Consider the following 15,471-nt stretch of genomic DNA (forward strand, 5'->3'; position numbering starts at 1 on the left):
CCAATTGCTATTGTTTTGTTTTCCTCTTTCTTTTGGGCTGTGTTTACTGCATAGTAGAATTAACACCAGTGTTGGGAATAACGGCGTTATAGATAAACGGCGTTACTAACGGAATTACTTTTTTCAGTAACGAGTAATCAAACGAATTACTGTTTCTTCCGTTACAACGCCGTTAGCGTTACTGAGGGAAAAAAATGCGGCGTTACTATAATTGAGCTCACTGAAGCGGTTTTCATCCCAACAGGCTCTCTGTCAGTCGGACGCGCGTGCGTGCGTGTGTGTGTGTGTGTGTGTGTGCGTTCGCGCCAGCCATGCGTGTTGGGGGTTGGGTTGGGTGGTACACATAACTGATGATGATTGGTGGGTGGGAGACAAGGTTGAGGTTGATAGGTTGAGTTCACACACACACCTATGACGCACACGCATATGCCCAGTCAGCGATGGCAGTCCAACGACTTCAAAGGTAGCTTTCGCAAACTGAAAGTATAAGCGCTACTTTTCCCTCGTTGAGGTGAAAGGTAAGAATGTTTATTGTAACATGCAGCGTATGCCCAAGAAGAAAGAGTCTCTCCACGTCGGTGGAAAGTAATTCTATTTCTAATCTAATGAAGCCTCACGTCATCACAGCCACAACATTAGTGGCTAAAAACCCAGGTGATAATGTGAGCTCCACTACCAGAGGAGTAGTAAAGAAGTACTGATACTATTTACACAATATTTACACTATAGTAGGTCTACTGATAATATTTACACAATATGTACACTATAGTAGGTCTACTGATAATATTTACAATAATATATTGAATTTGACAGGTGTCTCTCACATTGTCCCACAGCAACATTACAATAGTGTACATTAATGTACAATGTTTTATAATAATAATTTATTCTATTTAGTGTCCAATTCATTCATTTAACATATTTAATATTGGGGGCATCCAAGTTATTTGACATATTTGAACATTTGAAGGGAAAAAAAAGTAACACATTAGTTACTTTCCCTGGTAATTACTTTTATAATGATGTAACTCAGTTACTAACTCAGTTACTATTTGTAAGAAGTAACTAGTAACTATAACTTATTACTTTTTTAAAGTAACGTGCCCAACACTGATTAACACACATACAGCTAAATGTTATATTAGATATTGGTTAAGTTGAATCACAATTGGTATCTTCTTTATTGATTATAGACAAGTTGCAAATGTTTATTCTGCTGTTGTGAATCAGCTCAAGAGGGGAGATGTGAGGTGACTTAATTTGGTAATTACTACGCTCCACTAGGAGGCGCTGCTGATTAGTGTTGCGGCTTGTCGCTACTGTGTTTTGACTAAAAGAATAAGACTATCACATGTGTTCACGTGCGCTTACAAAGTGTACTGATCTCTGCTGTTGCACTGAATAAAATATATTGAAGTCAACTTCTATGAATCGGTGAATTCATGACAGTGCAGTGCACAAAATGAAGATTCGAGAGATGGTTCAAGTCTTTTTCAATAAATTAAGTTTAGAAATGTTGTGCATCCACTTATTATTAGTGTGACATTTTAGCATGTAAATGAAGGTGAAAACATCAAGATATCAGCCCTAAATATCAGCTGCATATATCGGCCATCGGCTGACCCTGACCTCTAAACATCGGCTATAGAAAAACCCATATCGGTCAATCTTTAGAAGCTTCTTATGGTTTTATAGTTTTTATAATGTAGAGAATGTGTTAATGTATATGATAAATATAATGAATCAGGAAACTAGATGAGGTTAATAAACCGTGTATGAGCTGACAATCTGTTGATTTGTGCAAAGATGATAATTCACAATGAAGATGATCACAGATCATTTGGAGTGAATGATCTCCAAATCTATAAAATACACAGAGACAAACGAGAGAACTAAATGAACAACAGGTGAACTTCATTAGTGATGAACTGACCATCAGGAGGAAACTGGCTCAACTTACCCGAATATACATTCATGACCAGTAATCGTGATTTATAATCTTTGAGCAAAATAATCCTGATTATTAGTGTAACCACTATTACACTGTACAGCCCTAGTCATGTGATGTGTGTAAATATTAATGGGTCACTTCAGTGATTTAGCATTAAGCTTTGTATCAGTAGAAACCCGGTAGTATATTTGAATTATGGTACTTCCCCTCCTCATATCCCCCTGAGACGAGAGAATTATGCATTTTATTTCTGAAAAAAAAATCCTCTGATGACGCAAATATCGTCATTTTGCTACATCTGAGGATTTTTTGGCCAGAGGCTAGAGACTACAGCCAGTAGATGGAGCTGTTCCACATGTTATCAACCCGTCCATAGGGAGAGATCTCACGCACAGAATGAGCACGGCCGCTCGGATCAGGCATTCATAACGGAGCGGTGCAGAGCAAAGTGAGTGTTTCAACTTTTCAATAAATTCCTATGAAAGTTTAGCTTACATATGCGTTCAGAAAACACACCAGACTGGACACGGGCTGAGAATGACAGCCCTGTTACCTCAACTCTGCTCAGCTCTTCTCTCTTCGTGATGAATGAAATCTGACACTCCTGCTGTGTTTGTCGTGTGACTTTCGTTCGGCTCACTCACACTTTATTGAAAACACACATTCAGTTTTTAATTGTAGTGTTTATTCTCTAACTGAACGAAATTATTGTACTATTATGAAGATCAAAACGACGTTGGGGGCGGTGTAGGGAGTGGCCTCGTAGGGCAGCGAAGCCAGTGCATTCTGGGAGTTGTTGTCTTTCATCCACATGAGACAAAAATACATTTTCATTGTCTTTTCTCGGTCTAGAAGGCACCAGATTCAAAAATAATTTCACATTTCTACTGCATAAATGAGCCAGTTTAAATACACATTCATCTTCCCAGCGCTGAAGTGCCCCTTTAAAGCATTTAAAGGGATAGTTCACCCAAAAATGAAACTTCTGTCATCATTTACTCACCCTCAAGTTGTTGTAAACCTGTATGAGTTTCTTTGTTCTGCTGAACACAAAAGATTATTGTAGTAAAGTTTGTTCGTGTGGGAAGAAGGAGGCGGGAACCGGCAAACGTTCAACATACTTTTAATAAAATAAATGAACACAAAGTGAAAGTAAAAGCCTCTCACGGACGACTGCCGCACACATACATAAACAAAACATAAATAAAACACAAATTAAAGTCCAGGCCTGGTCCTCTCTCGTCCTTCACTGTCGTCGCTCCTCCTTTATACTCCCGTCACTCCTCCGTTCTCACGGTCCCTCAGCCTCGCTGCTCGCCACAATGATATTTAGAAGAAAGTTTGTAACCAAGCAGATCCAAGCAACCATTGACTACTATAGTATTTTTTTTCCCTACTATAGTAGTCAATGGTTGCTCTCTCTGCTTGGTTACAAACATTCTTCTAAATATCTTCTTTTGTGTTCAGCAGAATAAAGAAGCTCATACAGGTTTACAATAACTTGAGGGTGAGTAAATGATGACAGAAGTTTCATTTTTGGGTGAACTATCCCTTTAAATGGTGAGGATCCATCATGATCTGAACATCAGATGATGCTAAACTGAATGACTGACCTTACAATGTCATCTACAGAATCAGAGGAACCGAAGGACATCAATGATGACGAAACTGGTGAGGCTAAACGAAGTAAGTAAAACGGGGCATTGAGAGCTTTACACAATCTTTACACAATGAGTTTGAGTTTAAACATGAACTAAACATTTAATATATATATTTTCTCACTCCTTCCTTCCACCTGTAGAGATCTGGGTTTTGCTAGTTGCAGTGTCTTCACTGGCTCTGCTGGTTCTGGTGCCTCTGACTATATTTGCTGTCAAGAAACGCCAAAGTCGACTCAGGAACAAGGAATGGGCTCCAGTATCAAGATCAGATTTAGGATCAAAATCCGAATCAAAAGGCTTTGAAATGCAGGCTGTTAACCAAACAAATAATTAAATTTTACTGTAATAATAAAAAACAATATTAGCTACTGCAGTGAATAACTGATCCAGGAGAATTAAGTTGTTTAACCTCTTAAACTCTACAAACCCTGTACAGGGTCCGGAATGACATCATCAAGTACATACTTTAAATGTTAAATGTCTGGAGGAGCTCTGACCTCATGTGTGGTCATTTGAAAGCTTAGAGTCTCTACTTTCTGCAGATATGCATAAATGTTTTGTTTGTTTTACAGAAAGTAACTTATTTACTCCAAATTACTTTGGTACCTTTTCCACTGGGTTTGTCCGAGCCAATTTGAAAAGCTGCACACACACAGACACACACACAGACACACACACACACACACACACACACACACACACACACACACACACACAGTGTCTCTAAACACACAATACTGGAGTCATTTTACAGGAAACCCTTTGAAGTTTCATAAAGCACTGCTAAAAGTGATAAACATGTGAGAATATGTTGTCTGAGCTTGAATAACCAAGCTCAGTGTGTGTGTGTGTGTGTGTGTGTGTGTGTGTGTGTGTGTGGGAAGCTTTTACATTTGGGTCGGCCAGAGCACTTCGCCTCGCTCACACATTTAGGGAAATTTCCTGACTTTAAATAAATAACCATTTCCACGATTGGGATGGTTGGATTGCAAGGTGCGCTGCAATTTTGTAAAAAAAAATGTATGTTGCTAGGAAAACCCCGAATCATCTGTTCTGTCTAATCAAGGTAACGTCACCACAACGGAAGGCCCGCCTCTCCATTCATTTGATTGGACAATAGAAAAATCACGATGCTGTCGGGCGCTTTTCTGCTCAGAGTTGATTATAGATTTATGGACTCAGAAGGCCTAAGTATGTTCAGAGACTCCAGATATAAAAACATTCTTTATTAAATCAGATCAGATGCGGTGGCTTCACCTGTAACGGCATGAACAATACTGCTTTATTATTATCAGATTTCAGTTTGTAACCATATTAGTGTGAATGCCGTCTCAACCGTGTGTGTCTGTGTCTGTGTCTGTGGGCATGTTTTTGTGAAATATCAGGACACAAATGTGTATAATGACATGGGTATTACAAAAAGAGGGTGAAATATGAGGACGTTCCCCATGTCCTCACTTTTCAAAATGCTTATAAATCACAGAATGAGGTTTTTTTCACAGAAAGTGAACTGCACAGTCTCCTGTGAGGGCTAGGTTTAGTGTGTGTGTGTGTGTGTGTGTGTGTGTGTGTGTGTGTGTGTGTGTGTGTGTGTGTGTGTGTGTGTGTGTGTGTGTGTGTGTGTGTGTGTGTGTGTGTGTGTGTGTGTGTGTGTGTGTGTGTGTGTGTGTGTGTGTGTGTGTGAGATGGGTAGGTTTAGGGTCAGTGTAAGGGGATAGAAAATACGGTTTGTACGGTATAAAAACCATTACGCCTATGGAATGTCCTCACATTTCACAAAAACAAACATGTGTGTGTGTGTGTGTGTGTATGGTCAAATTACACTCAGCCCAGTTATTGTTGGGTTTGTATATCAGTGTTATTAACTAATATGTATATTTTGGACATGTAATATGAATGTTTAATGTTTATTTTTAACATTGCATTTTATCTTCATCTAATGTGCCTTTACTTATTTTCCTTTGTCATTGTTGTTTGTGGATTTGCATTATTCTGTTCAGTTTATTATAAAGCACATTTATCAACGGCTGCAGACTGAAAATGCTGTTACTCTTTATGAATCTGCTTTGAGAGATGATGTACTGTGAAACAAACAAATAAATTATACTTTTTTAAGAAACATTTGGTATTGTTTCTCTGGTATGTACTTTTGTATGAATATTGAAACTTTTTTCTTTTTTTTTTACTGTGTCCAGAAATGAATGTTTATTGTATAATATATATGATGAGATATAAAGAGAGAGAGTTTAAATGGCTTGTCTACTGTATTTCCTAAATGAAAGCGCCTCTGTGAAGCTGATAATAACACAATCAGGACTGAAATCATCAGAGATCTGTTCAAAATAAACTTCAGCTGCTTTAAACATCATATCCAGACATGTTTGATGGACTCTCATGTCTTATTATCAGTCCTTCTTCTTCCCTCACTGTGGCGTTTGTGTTTATTCATCAGTGAGTCCAGAAACAGCAGCAGAGATCAGAGTTAGAGAGCAAAGCCTTCATTATTATTCACTACTTTATTATACAGCACTTCTCTGAGACTACATGAATTATATTAGTTATGGAACGCTTTTAACTGAATGTTGTCAAAAAACAAAGTAACAATCTAAATAATGTACGATTTATAAGTGTTGTAACTATTTCATAAATGTTATGCTTAAATTAAATCTGTTAAAGCTTTTTTACCTGCAGATGTCAAAGCACATGTAAAGTAACACAAGCTCTTGCCACACATCTTACGCCGCATTCACACGGGGCGTCGGCGTCAACGCTTCTCGTTTACTTTGAATGGGTGACGTCATGCAATGACGAACTGAATTGTGGGATCCGTCGCGGCGCTTCACTCGCGTTGCAAGCGGCAAAAGTTGAAGATTTCTCAACTTTTCAAGCGCCAACGCAGGCGTCATCCAATCAGATCACCCTATGCAAATATCCTAGAGCAGACGCTAGCCAATCGCGTTCGTTTAAAACACCGGTGATTGAAGAGTGAATGAAGAGTAAAGAACGATCTAAAATGTAGGAAAAGCTAATAATTGCGGTGGATAATCACCCGGTCCTTTACTAGCAATCATTATTTACATACCGGGACACAAACCGGAGAGAACAGGCCTGGAAGGAGGCGGCAGAGACGGTTGGAGAATCTGGAATGTATCATGCTCGTCCTTGTACTCTGTTTATCATTGAATGACAGGCAGCATATCATATCATGTGTGGTTCAAATAGGCGCTATCCCCCAGCCAAATGAGGAATCAAATATTAAAGTGATCAGTTTTCATACACAAAATAGTCTCACAGACTAGCTGTCAAAAAAGGCGCTTTTTTGTGTTGTGTTGTGGTCCAAGCGACAAGTAATGTGATTAGCTGTTGTCACTATGACGGTCGCGTCAGGCACCAAGCTTCAGCCACGCCCTCCGTCAAGCGTTGACGCCGAAGCCCCGTGTGAATGCGGCGTTACACAGCGAGATTATGGCTGTTGATTTTAGACAAAAAAAATTTTTAATTTTGACATCTATTTAACTTTCTGGTCACGTGACCAGATTTAGCCACACTCACTGTATTATATGCAATACACTTTCATTTATTTAATGCTAATAAAATGATTAAGCCTATTTGGAGAGAGAGATATTTAATGTGACAAAATGTCAGTCATCATGTGATAACGAAAATACAACAAGGCCTAGACTTGTTCTGAGCAGGTGTTGTCAGTGGACAGGCCATTTGTCATTTTAGGTCTCAGAAGGGCGTTCGTGAGCTCCCCTGCGCTCGATATGTGTCCTCGCCCCGCTCTGGTGCGGCTCGGCCCAATATTAACCTCCCGCAGTTTCTCCTGAAGCCGATACAGAAGTGAGTTAAACTGCAGTTCATGGACTGGCCACTAGAGACTCCAGAAGGAGCAGAATCTCATTGAGCTCATGTTAAAATGCCCAACTTTACAGCAGAAGAACACGTTTACAGTCTGGGACAAACTGTGCTTTTGGTCTATACGGCTAATTTTGCCCTTCATGACGACTGTGGGGGGGGGGGATGTTTTTATAATTCATTCGTTTACATTATATAAAGCCTTAAAGTTCTGCATAATTAAGGGCGTGGCCACTTTGAGTGACAGGTGGATAGCCGTTTGTCTGCTGTCTGTTAGTCATCACTTCAAAGCAGCTACGTAACATGCTATCTATTTCTGATGCAGAAAAGTTAGTTCATGCATTCATGACCTCGAGATTAGATTACTGTAATGCTTTATTAGCTGGTTGTCCTGCATCCTCAATAAACAAGCTACAGTAAGTCCAAAACGCAGCTGCTAGAGTTCTCACTAGGTCAAGAAAATATGATCATATAACACCAATTTTATCATCTCTACACTGGTTACCTATCAAGTTCCGTATCAATTACAAACTATTGCTACTGACCTATAAAGCCCTAAATGGGTTAGCTCCAGTGTATCTAACGGATCTTCTATCGCCCTACAATCCATCGCGCTCTTTAAGATCACTAAACTCGAGGCTTCTGGTCATTCCTAGGATATCTAAGTCCACTAAAGGAGGGAGGGCATTTTCACATTTAGCTCCTAAACTCTGGAATAGTCTTCCTGATATTGTTAGAGGTTCAGACTCGCTGTCCCAGTTTAAAACTAGATTAAAGACGCATCTCTTTAGCCAAGCATTCACATTATAAATACGTTTTATACTACAGTTAAATCGGATCAAAAGCATTAATATTCTGAACAGCAGCTATGCTAATTATTTCCCATCTGCTTTTCTGTTGTTATCTCGGGACACTAGTCCCGAGGTAGACTCGCCGCCTGTGAAGAGACGACTCAACGCCTGTGAAGAGACGATTCGACGCCTGTGAAGAGACGACTCGACACCTGTGATGAGACGACTCGACACCTGTGATGAGACAACTCGACACCTGTGAAGAGACGACTCGACACCTGTGATGAGACGACTCGACGCCTGTGAAGAGACGACTCGACGCCTGTGAAGAGACGACTCAACACCTGTGATGAGACGACTCAACGCCTGTGATGAGACGACTCGACGCCTGTGAAGAGACAACTCGACACCTGTGATGAGACGACTCGACGCCTGTGAAGAGACGACTCAACGCCTGTGATGAGACGACTCGACGCCTGTGAAGAGACGACTCAACACCTGTGAAGAGACGACTCGACACCTGTGAAGAGACGACCCAACACCTGTGAAGAGACAACTCAACGCCTGTGAAGAGACGACTCAACACCTGTGATGAGACGACTCGACGCCTGTGATGAGACGACTCAACGCCTGTGATGAGACGACTCAACGCCTGTGAAGAGACGACCCAACACCTGTGAAGAGACAACTCAACGCCTGTGAAGAGACGACTCAACACCTGTGATGAGACGACTCAACACCTGTGATGAGACGACTCAACGCCTGTGATGAGACGACTCAACGCCTGTGAAGAGACGACCCAACACCTGTGAAGAGACAACTCAACGCCTGTGAAGAGACGACTCAACACCTGTGATGAGACGACTCGACGCCTGTGAAGAGACGACTCGACACCTGTGAAGAGACGACTCAACGCCTGTGATGAGACGACTCGACGCCTGTGAAGAGACGACTCGACACCTGTGAAGAGACGACTCGACGCCTGTGATGAGACAACTCGACGCCTGTGAAGAGACGACTCGACGCCTGTGAAGAGACGACCCAACACCTGTGAAGAGAGGACTCGACGCCTGTGAAGAGACGACTCGACGCCTGTGAAGAGACGACTCGACGCCTGTGAAGAGACGACTCAACGCCTGTGATGAGACGACTCGACGCCTGTGAAGAGACGACTCGATACCTGTGAAGAGACCACTCGACACCTGTGAAGAGACGACTCGACGCCTGTGATGAGACAACTCGACGCCTGTGAAGAGACGACTCGACGCCTGTGAAGAGACGACCCAACACCTGTGAAGAGAGGACTTGACGCCTGTGAAGAGACGACTCGACGCCTGTGAAGAGACGACTCGACGACTGTGATGAGACGACTCGACGCCTGTGAAGAGACGACTCAACGCCTGTGATGAGACGACTCGACGCCTGTGATGAGACGACTCAACACCTGTGAAGAGACGACTCGACTCCTGTGAAGAGACGACTCGACGCCTGTGAAGAGACGACCCAACACCTGTGATGAGACGACTCGACACCTGTGAAGAGACGACTCGACACCTGTGAAGAGACGACTCGACGCCTGTGAAGAGACGACTCAACGCCTGTGATGAGACGACTCGACGCCTGTGAAGAGACGACTCAACACCTGTGATGAGACGACTCAACGCCTGTGAAGAGACGACCCAACACCTGTGAAGAGACGACTCAACACCTGTGATGAGACGACTCGACGCCTGTGAAGAGACGACTCGACGCCTGTGAAGAGACGACTCAACACCTGTGAAGAGACGACTCGACGCCTGTGAAGAGACGACTCGACGCCTGTGAAGAGACGACTCAACACCTGTGAAGAGGCGACTCAACACCTGTGATGAGACGACTCGACGCCTGTGAAGAGACGACTCAACGCCTGTGATGAGACGACTCGACGCCTGTGAAGAGACGACTCAACGCCTGTAATGAGACGACTCGACGCCTGTGAAGAGACGACTCAACACCTGTGATGAGACGACTCAACGCCTGTGAAGAGACGACTCAACACCTGTGAAGAGACGACTCAACACCTGTGAAGAGACGACCCAACACCTGTGATGAGACGACTCGACGCCTGTGAAGAGACGACTCAACGCCTGTGAAGAGACGACCCAACACCTGTGATGAGACGACTCGACGCCTGTGAAGAGACGACTCGACGCCTGTGAAGAGGCGACTCAACACCTGTGATGAGACGACTCGACGCCTGTGAAGAGACGACTCGACACCTGTGAAGAGACCACTCGACGCCTGTGAAGAGACGACTCGACGCCTGTGAAGAGACAACTCGACACCTGTGAAGAGACAACTCAACGCCTGTGAAGAGACGACTCAACACCTGTGATGAGACGACTCGACGCCTGTGAAGAGACGACTCGACACCTGTGAAGAGACAACTCGACGCCTGTGAAGAGACAACTCGACACCTGTGAAGAGACCACTCGACGCCTGTGAAGAGACAACTCGACACCTGTGAAGAGACCACTCGACGCCTGTGAAGTGACGACTCAACACCTGTGAAGAGACGACTCAACACCTGTGATGAGACGACTCGACGCCTGTGAAGAGACGACTCGACACCTGTGAAGAGACGACTCGACGCCTGTGATGAGACAACTCGACGCCTGTGAAGAGACGACTCGACGCCTGTGAAGAGACGACTCGACGCCTGTGATGAGACGACTCGACACCTGTGATGAGACGACTCGACACCTGTGAAGAGACGACTCGACACCTGTGAAGAGACGACTCGACACCTGTGAAGAGACGACTCGACGTCTGTGAAGAGACGACTCGACGCCTGTGAAGAGACGACTCAACACCTGTGAAGAGACGACTCAACGCCTGTGATGAGACGACTCGACGCCTGTGATGAGACGACTCGACGCCTGTGATGAGACGACTCGACACCTGTGAAGCGACAACATGACACCTGTGATGAGACGACTCGACGCCTGTGATGAGACGACTCGACGCCTGTGAAGAGACGGCTCGACGCCTGTGAAGAGACGACTCGACGCCTGTGAAGAGACGACATGACACCTGTGAAGAGACGACTCAACACCTGTGATGAGACGACTCCACGCCTGTGAAGCGACAACATGACACCTGTGAAGAGACGACTCAACGCCTGTGATGAGACGACTCCACGCCTGTGAAGAGACGACTCAACGCCTGTGAAGAGACGACTCGACGCCTGTGAAGAGACGACATGACACCTGTGAAGAGACGACTCAACACCTGTGAAGAGATGACTCAACACCTGTGATGAGACGACTCGACGCCTTTGAAGAGACAACTCGACGCCTGTGAAGAGACGACTCGACGCCTGTGATGAGACGACTCAACACCTGTGAAGAGACGACTCGACACCTGTGATGAGACGACTCGACGCCTGTGAAGAGACGACTGGACACCTGTGATGAGACGACTCGACGCCTGTGAAGAGACGACTCAACGCCTGTGAAGAGACGACTCGACACCTGTGAAGAGACGACTCGACGCCTGTGATGAGACGACTCGACGCCTGTGAAGAGACGACTCAACACCTGTGAAGAGACGACTCAACGCTTGTGAAGAGACGACTCGACACCTGTGAAGAGACGACTCGACGCCTGTGAAGAGACGACTCGACGCCTGTGAAGAGACGACTCGACGCCTGTGAAGAGACGACTCAACACCTGTGAAGAGACGACGCGACACCTGTGATGAGACGACTCGACGCCTGTGAAGAGACGACTCAACACCTGTGAAGAGACAACTCAACACCTGTGATGAGACGACTCAACACCTGTGATGAGACGACTCGACGCCTGTGAAGAGACAACTCGACACCTGTGATGAGACGACTCGACGCCTGTGAAGAGACGACTCAACGCCTGTGATGAGACGACTCGACGCCTGTGAAGAGACGACTCAACACCTGTGAAGAGACGACTCGACACCTGTGAAGAGACGACCCAACACCTGTGAAGAGACAACTCAACGCCTGTGAAGAGACGACTCAACACCTGTGATGAGACGACTCGACGCCTGTGATGAGACGACTCAACGCCTGTGATGAGACGACTCAACGCCTGTGAAGAGACGACCCAACACCTGTGAAGAGACGACTCAACGCCTGTGAAGAGACGACTCAACACCTGTGATGAGACGACTCAACACCTGTGATGAGACGACTCAACGCCTGTGATGAGACGACTCAACGCCTGTGAAGAGACGACCCAACACCTGTGAAGAGACAACTCAACGCCTGTGAAGAGACGACTCAACACCTGTGATGAGACGACTCGACGCCTGTGAAGAGACGACTCGACACCTGTGAAGAGACGACTCGACGCCTGTGATGAGACGACTCGACGCCTGTGAAGAGACGACTCGACACCTGTGAAGAGACGACTCGACGCCTGTGATGAGACAACTCGACGCCTGTGAAGAGACGACTCGACGCCTGTGAAGAGACGACCCAACACCTGTGAAGAGAGGACTCGACGCCTGTGAAGAGACGACTCGACGCCTGTGAAGAGACGACTCGACGCCTGTGATGAGACGACTCGACGCCTGTGAAGAGACGACTCGATACCTGTGAAGAGACCACTCGACACCTGTGAAGAGACGACTCGACGCCTGTGATGAGACAACTCGACGCCTGTGAAGAGACGACTCGACGCCTGTGAAGAGACGACCCAACACCTGTGAAGAGAGGACTTGACGCCTGTGAAGAGACGACTCGACGCCTGTGAAGAGACGACTCGACACCTGTGAAGAGACGACTCGACGCCTGTGATGAGACAACTCGACGCCTGTGAAGAGACGACTCGACGCCTGTGAAGAGACGACCCAACACCTGTGAAGAGAGGACTTGACGCCTGTGAAGAGACGACTCGACGCCTGTGAAGAGACGACTCGACGACTGTGATGAGACGACTCGACGCCTGTGAAGAGACGACTCAACGCCTGTGATGAGACGACTCGACGCCTGTGATGAGACGACTCAACACCTGTGAAGAGACGACTCGACTCCTGTGAAGAGACGACTCGACGCCTGTGAAGAGACGACCCAACACCTGTGATGAGACGACTCGACACCTGTGAAGAGACGACTCGACACCTGTGAAGAGACGACTCGACGCCTGTGAAGAGACGACTCAACGCCTGTGATGAGACGACTCGACGCCTGTGAAGAGACGACTCGACGCCTGTGAAGAGACGACTCAACACCTGTGAAGAGGCGACTCAACACCTGTGATGAGACGACTCGACGCCTGTGAAGAGACGACTCGACACCTGTGATGAGACGACTCGACGCCTGTGATGAGACGACTCGACGCCTGTGAAGAGACGACTCGACGCCTGTGAAGAGACGACTCGACGCCTGTGAAGAGACGATTCGACGCCTGTGAAGAGACGACTCGACACCTGTGATGAGACGACTCGACACCTGTGATGAGACAACTCGACACCTGTGAAGAGACGACTCGACACCTGTGATGAGACGACTCGACGCCTGTGAAGAGACGACTCGACGCCTGTGAAGAGACGACTCAACACCTGTGATGAGACGACTCAACGCCTGTGATGAGACGACTCGACGCCTGTGAAGAGACAACTCGACACCTGTGATGAGACGACTCGACGCCTGTGAAGAGACGACTCAACGCCTGTGATGAGACGACTCGACGCCTGTGAAGAGACGACTCAACACCTGTGAAGAGACGACTCGACACCTGTGAAGAGACGACCCAACACCTGTGAAGAGACAACTCAACGCCTGTGAAGAGACGACTCAACACCTGTGATGAGACGACTCCACGCCTGTGAAGAGACGACTCAACGCCTGTGAAGAGACGACTCGACGCCTGTGAAGAGACGACATGACACCTGTGAAGAGACGACTCAACACCTGTGAAGAGATGACTCAACACCTGTGATGAGACGACTCGACGCCTTTGAAGAGACAACTCGACGCCTGTGAAGAGACGACTCGACGCCTGTGATGAGACGACTCAACACCTGTGAAGAGACGACTCGACACCTGTGATGAGACGACTCGACGCCTGTGAAGAGACGACTCGACACCTGTGATGAGACGACTCGACGCCTGTGAAGAGACGACTCAACGCCTGTGAAGAGACGACTCGACACCTGTGAAGAGACGACTCGACGCCTGTGATGAGACGACTCGACGCCTGTGAAGAGACGACTCAACACCTGTGAAGAGACGACTCAACGCTTGTGAAGAGACGACTCGACACCTGTGAAGAGACGACTCGACGCCTGTGAAGAGACGACTCGACGCCTGTGAAGAGACGACTCGACGCCTGTGAAGAGACGACTCAACACCTGTGAAGAGACGACGCGACACCTGTGATGAGACGACTCGACGCCTGTGAAGAGACGACTCAACACCTGTGAAGAGACAACTCAACACCTGTGATGAGACGACTCAACACCTGTGATGAGACGACTCGACGCCTGTGAAGAGACAACTCGACACCTGTGATGAGACGACTCGACGCCTGTGAAGAGACGACTCAACGCCTGTGATGAGACGACTCGACGCCTGTGAAGAGACGACTCAACACCTGTGAAGAGACGACTCGACACCTGTGAAGAGACGACCCAACACCTGTGAAGAGACAACTCAACGCCTGTGAAGAGACGACTCAACACCTGTGATGAGACGACTCGACGCCTGTGATGAGACGACTCAACGCCTGTGATGAGACGACTCAACGCCTGTGAAGAGACGACCCAACACCTGTGAAGAGACAACTCAACGCCTGTGAAGAGACGACTCAACACCTGTGATGAGACGACTCAACACCTGTGATGAGACGACTCAACGCCTGTGATGAGACGACTCAACGCCTGTGAAGAGACGACCCAACACCTGTGAAGAGACAACTCAACGCCTGTGAAGAGACGACTCAACACCTGTGATGAGACGACTCGACGCCTGTGAAGAGACGACTCGACACCTGTGAAGAGACGACTCGACGCCTGTGATGAGACGACTCGACGCCTGTGAAGAGACGACTCGACACCTGTGAAGAGACGACTCGACGCCTGTGATGAGACAACTCGACGCCTGTGAAGAGACGACTCGACGCCTGTGAAGAGACGACCCAACACCTGTGAAGAGAGGACTCGACGCCTGTGAAGAGACGACTCGACGCCT

The 15,471-nt window shown here is 46.5% G+C and overlaps 1 protein-coding gene across 3 annotated transcripts in view; it reads left to right on the forward strand.

Annotated features, from left to right (window-relative positions):
- Positions 1–4,182, forward strand: part of LOC307133806 (uncharacterized protein) — a 29,795-nt gene extending 25,613 nt beyond the window's left edge. For 2 of the 3 annotated variants that reach the window (XM_079829092.1, XM_079829093.1), the window contains 2 exons: positions 3,584–3,637; positions 3,753–4,182. In XM_079829092.1, the coding sequence (XP_079685218.1) occupies positions 3,584–3,637; positions 3,753–3,946 (248 nt within the window). In that variant the 3' untranslated portion in view covers positions 3,947–4,182. The remainder of the gene's footprint in view (positions 1–3,583; positions 3,638–3,752) is intronic. The other variant, XM_079829094.1, reaches the window with a different exon arrangement.
- The last annotated feature ends 11,289 nt before the right edge of the window (positions 4,183–15,471 follow it).

This window comes from Gobio gobio, assembly GCF_949357685.1.
Source record: "Gobio gobio genome assembly, chromosome: 11".
NCBI lineage: Eukaryota > Metazoa > Chordata > Actinopteri > Cypriniformes > Gobionidae > Gobio > Gobio gobio.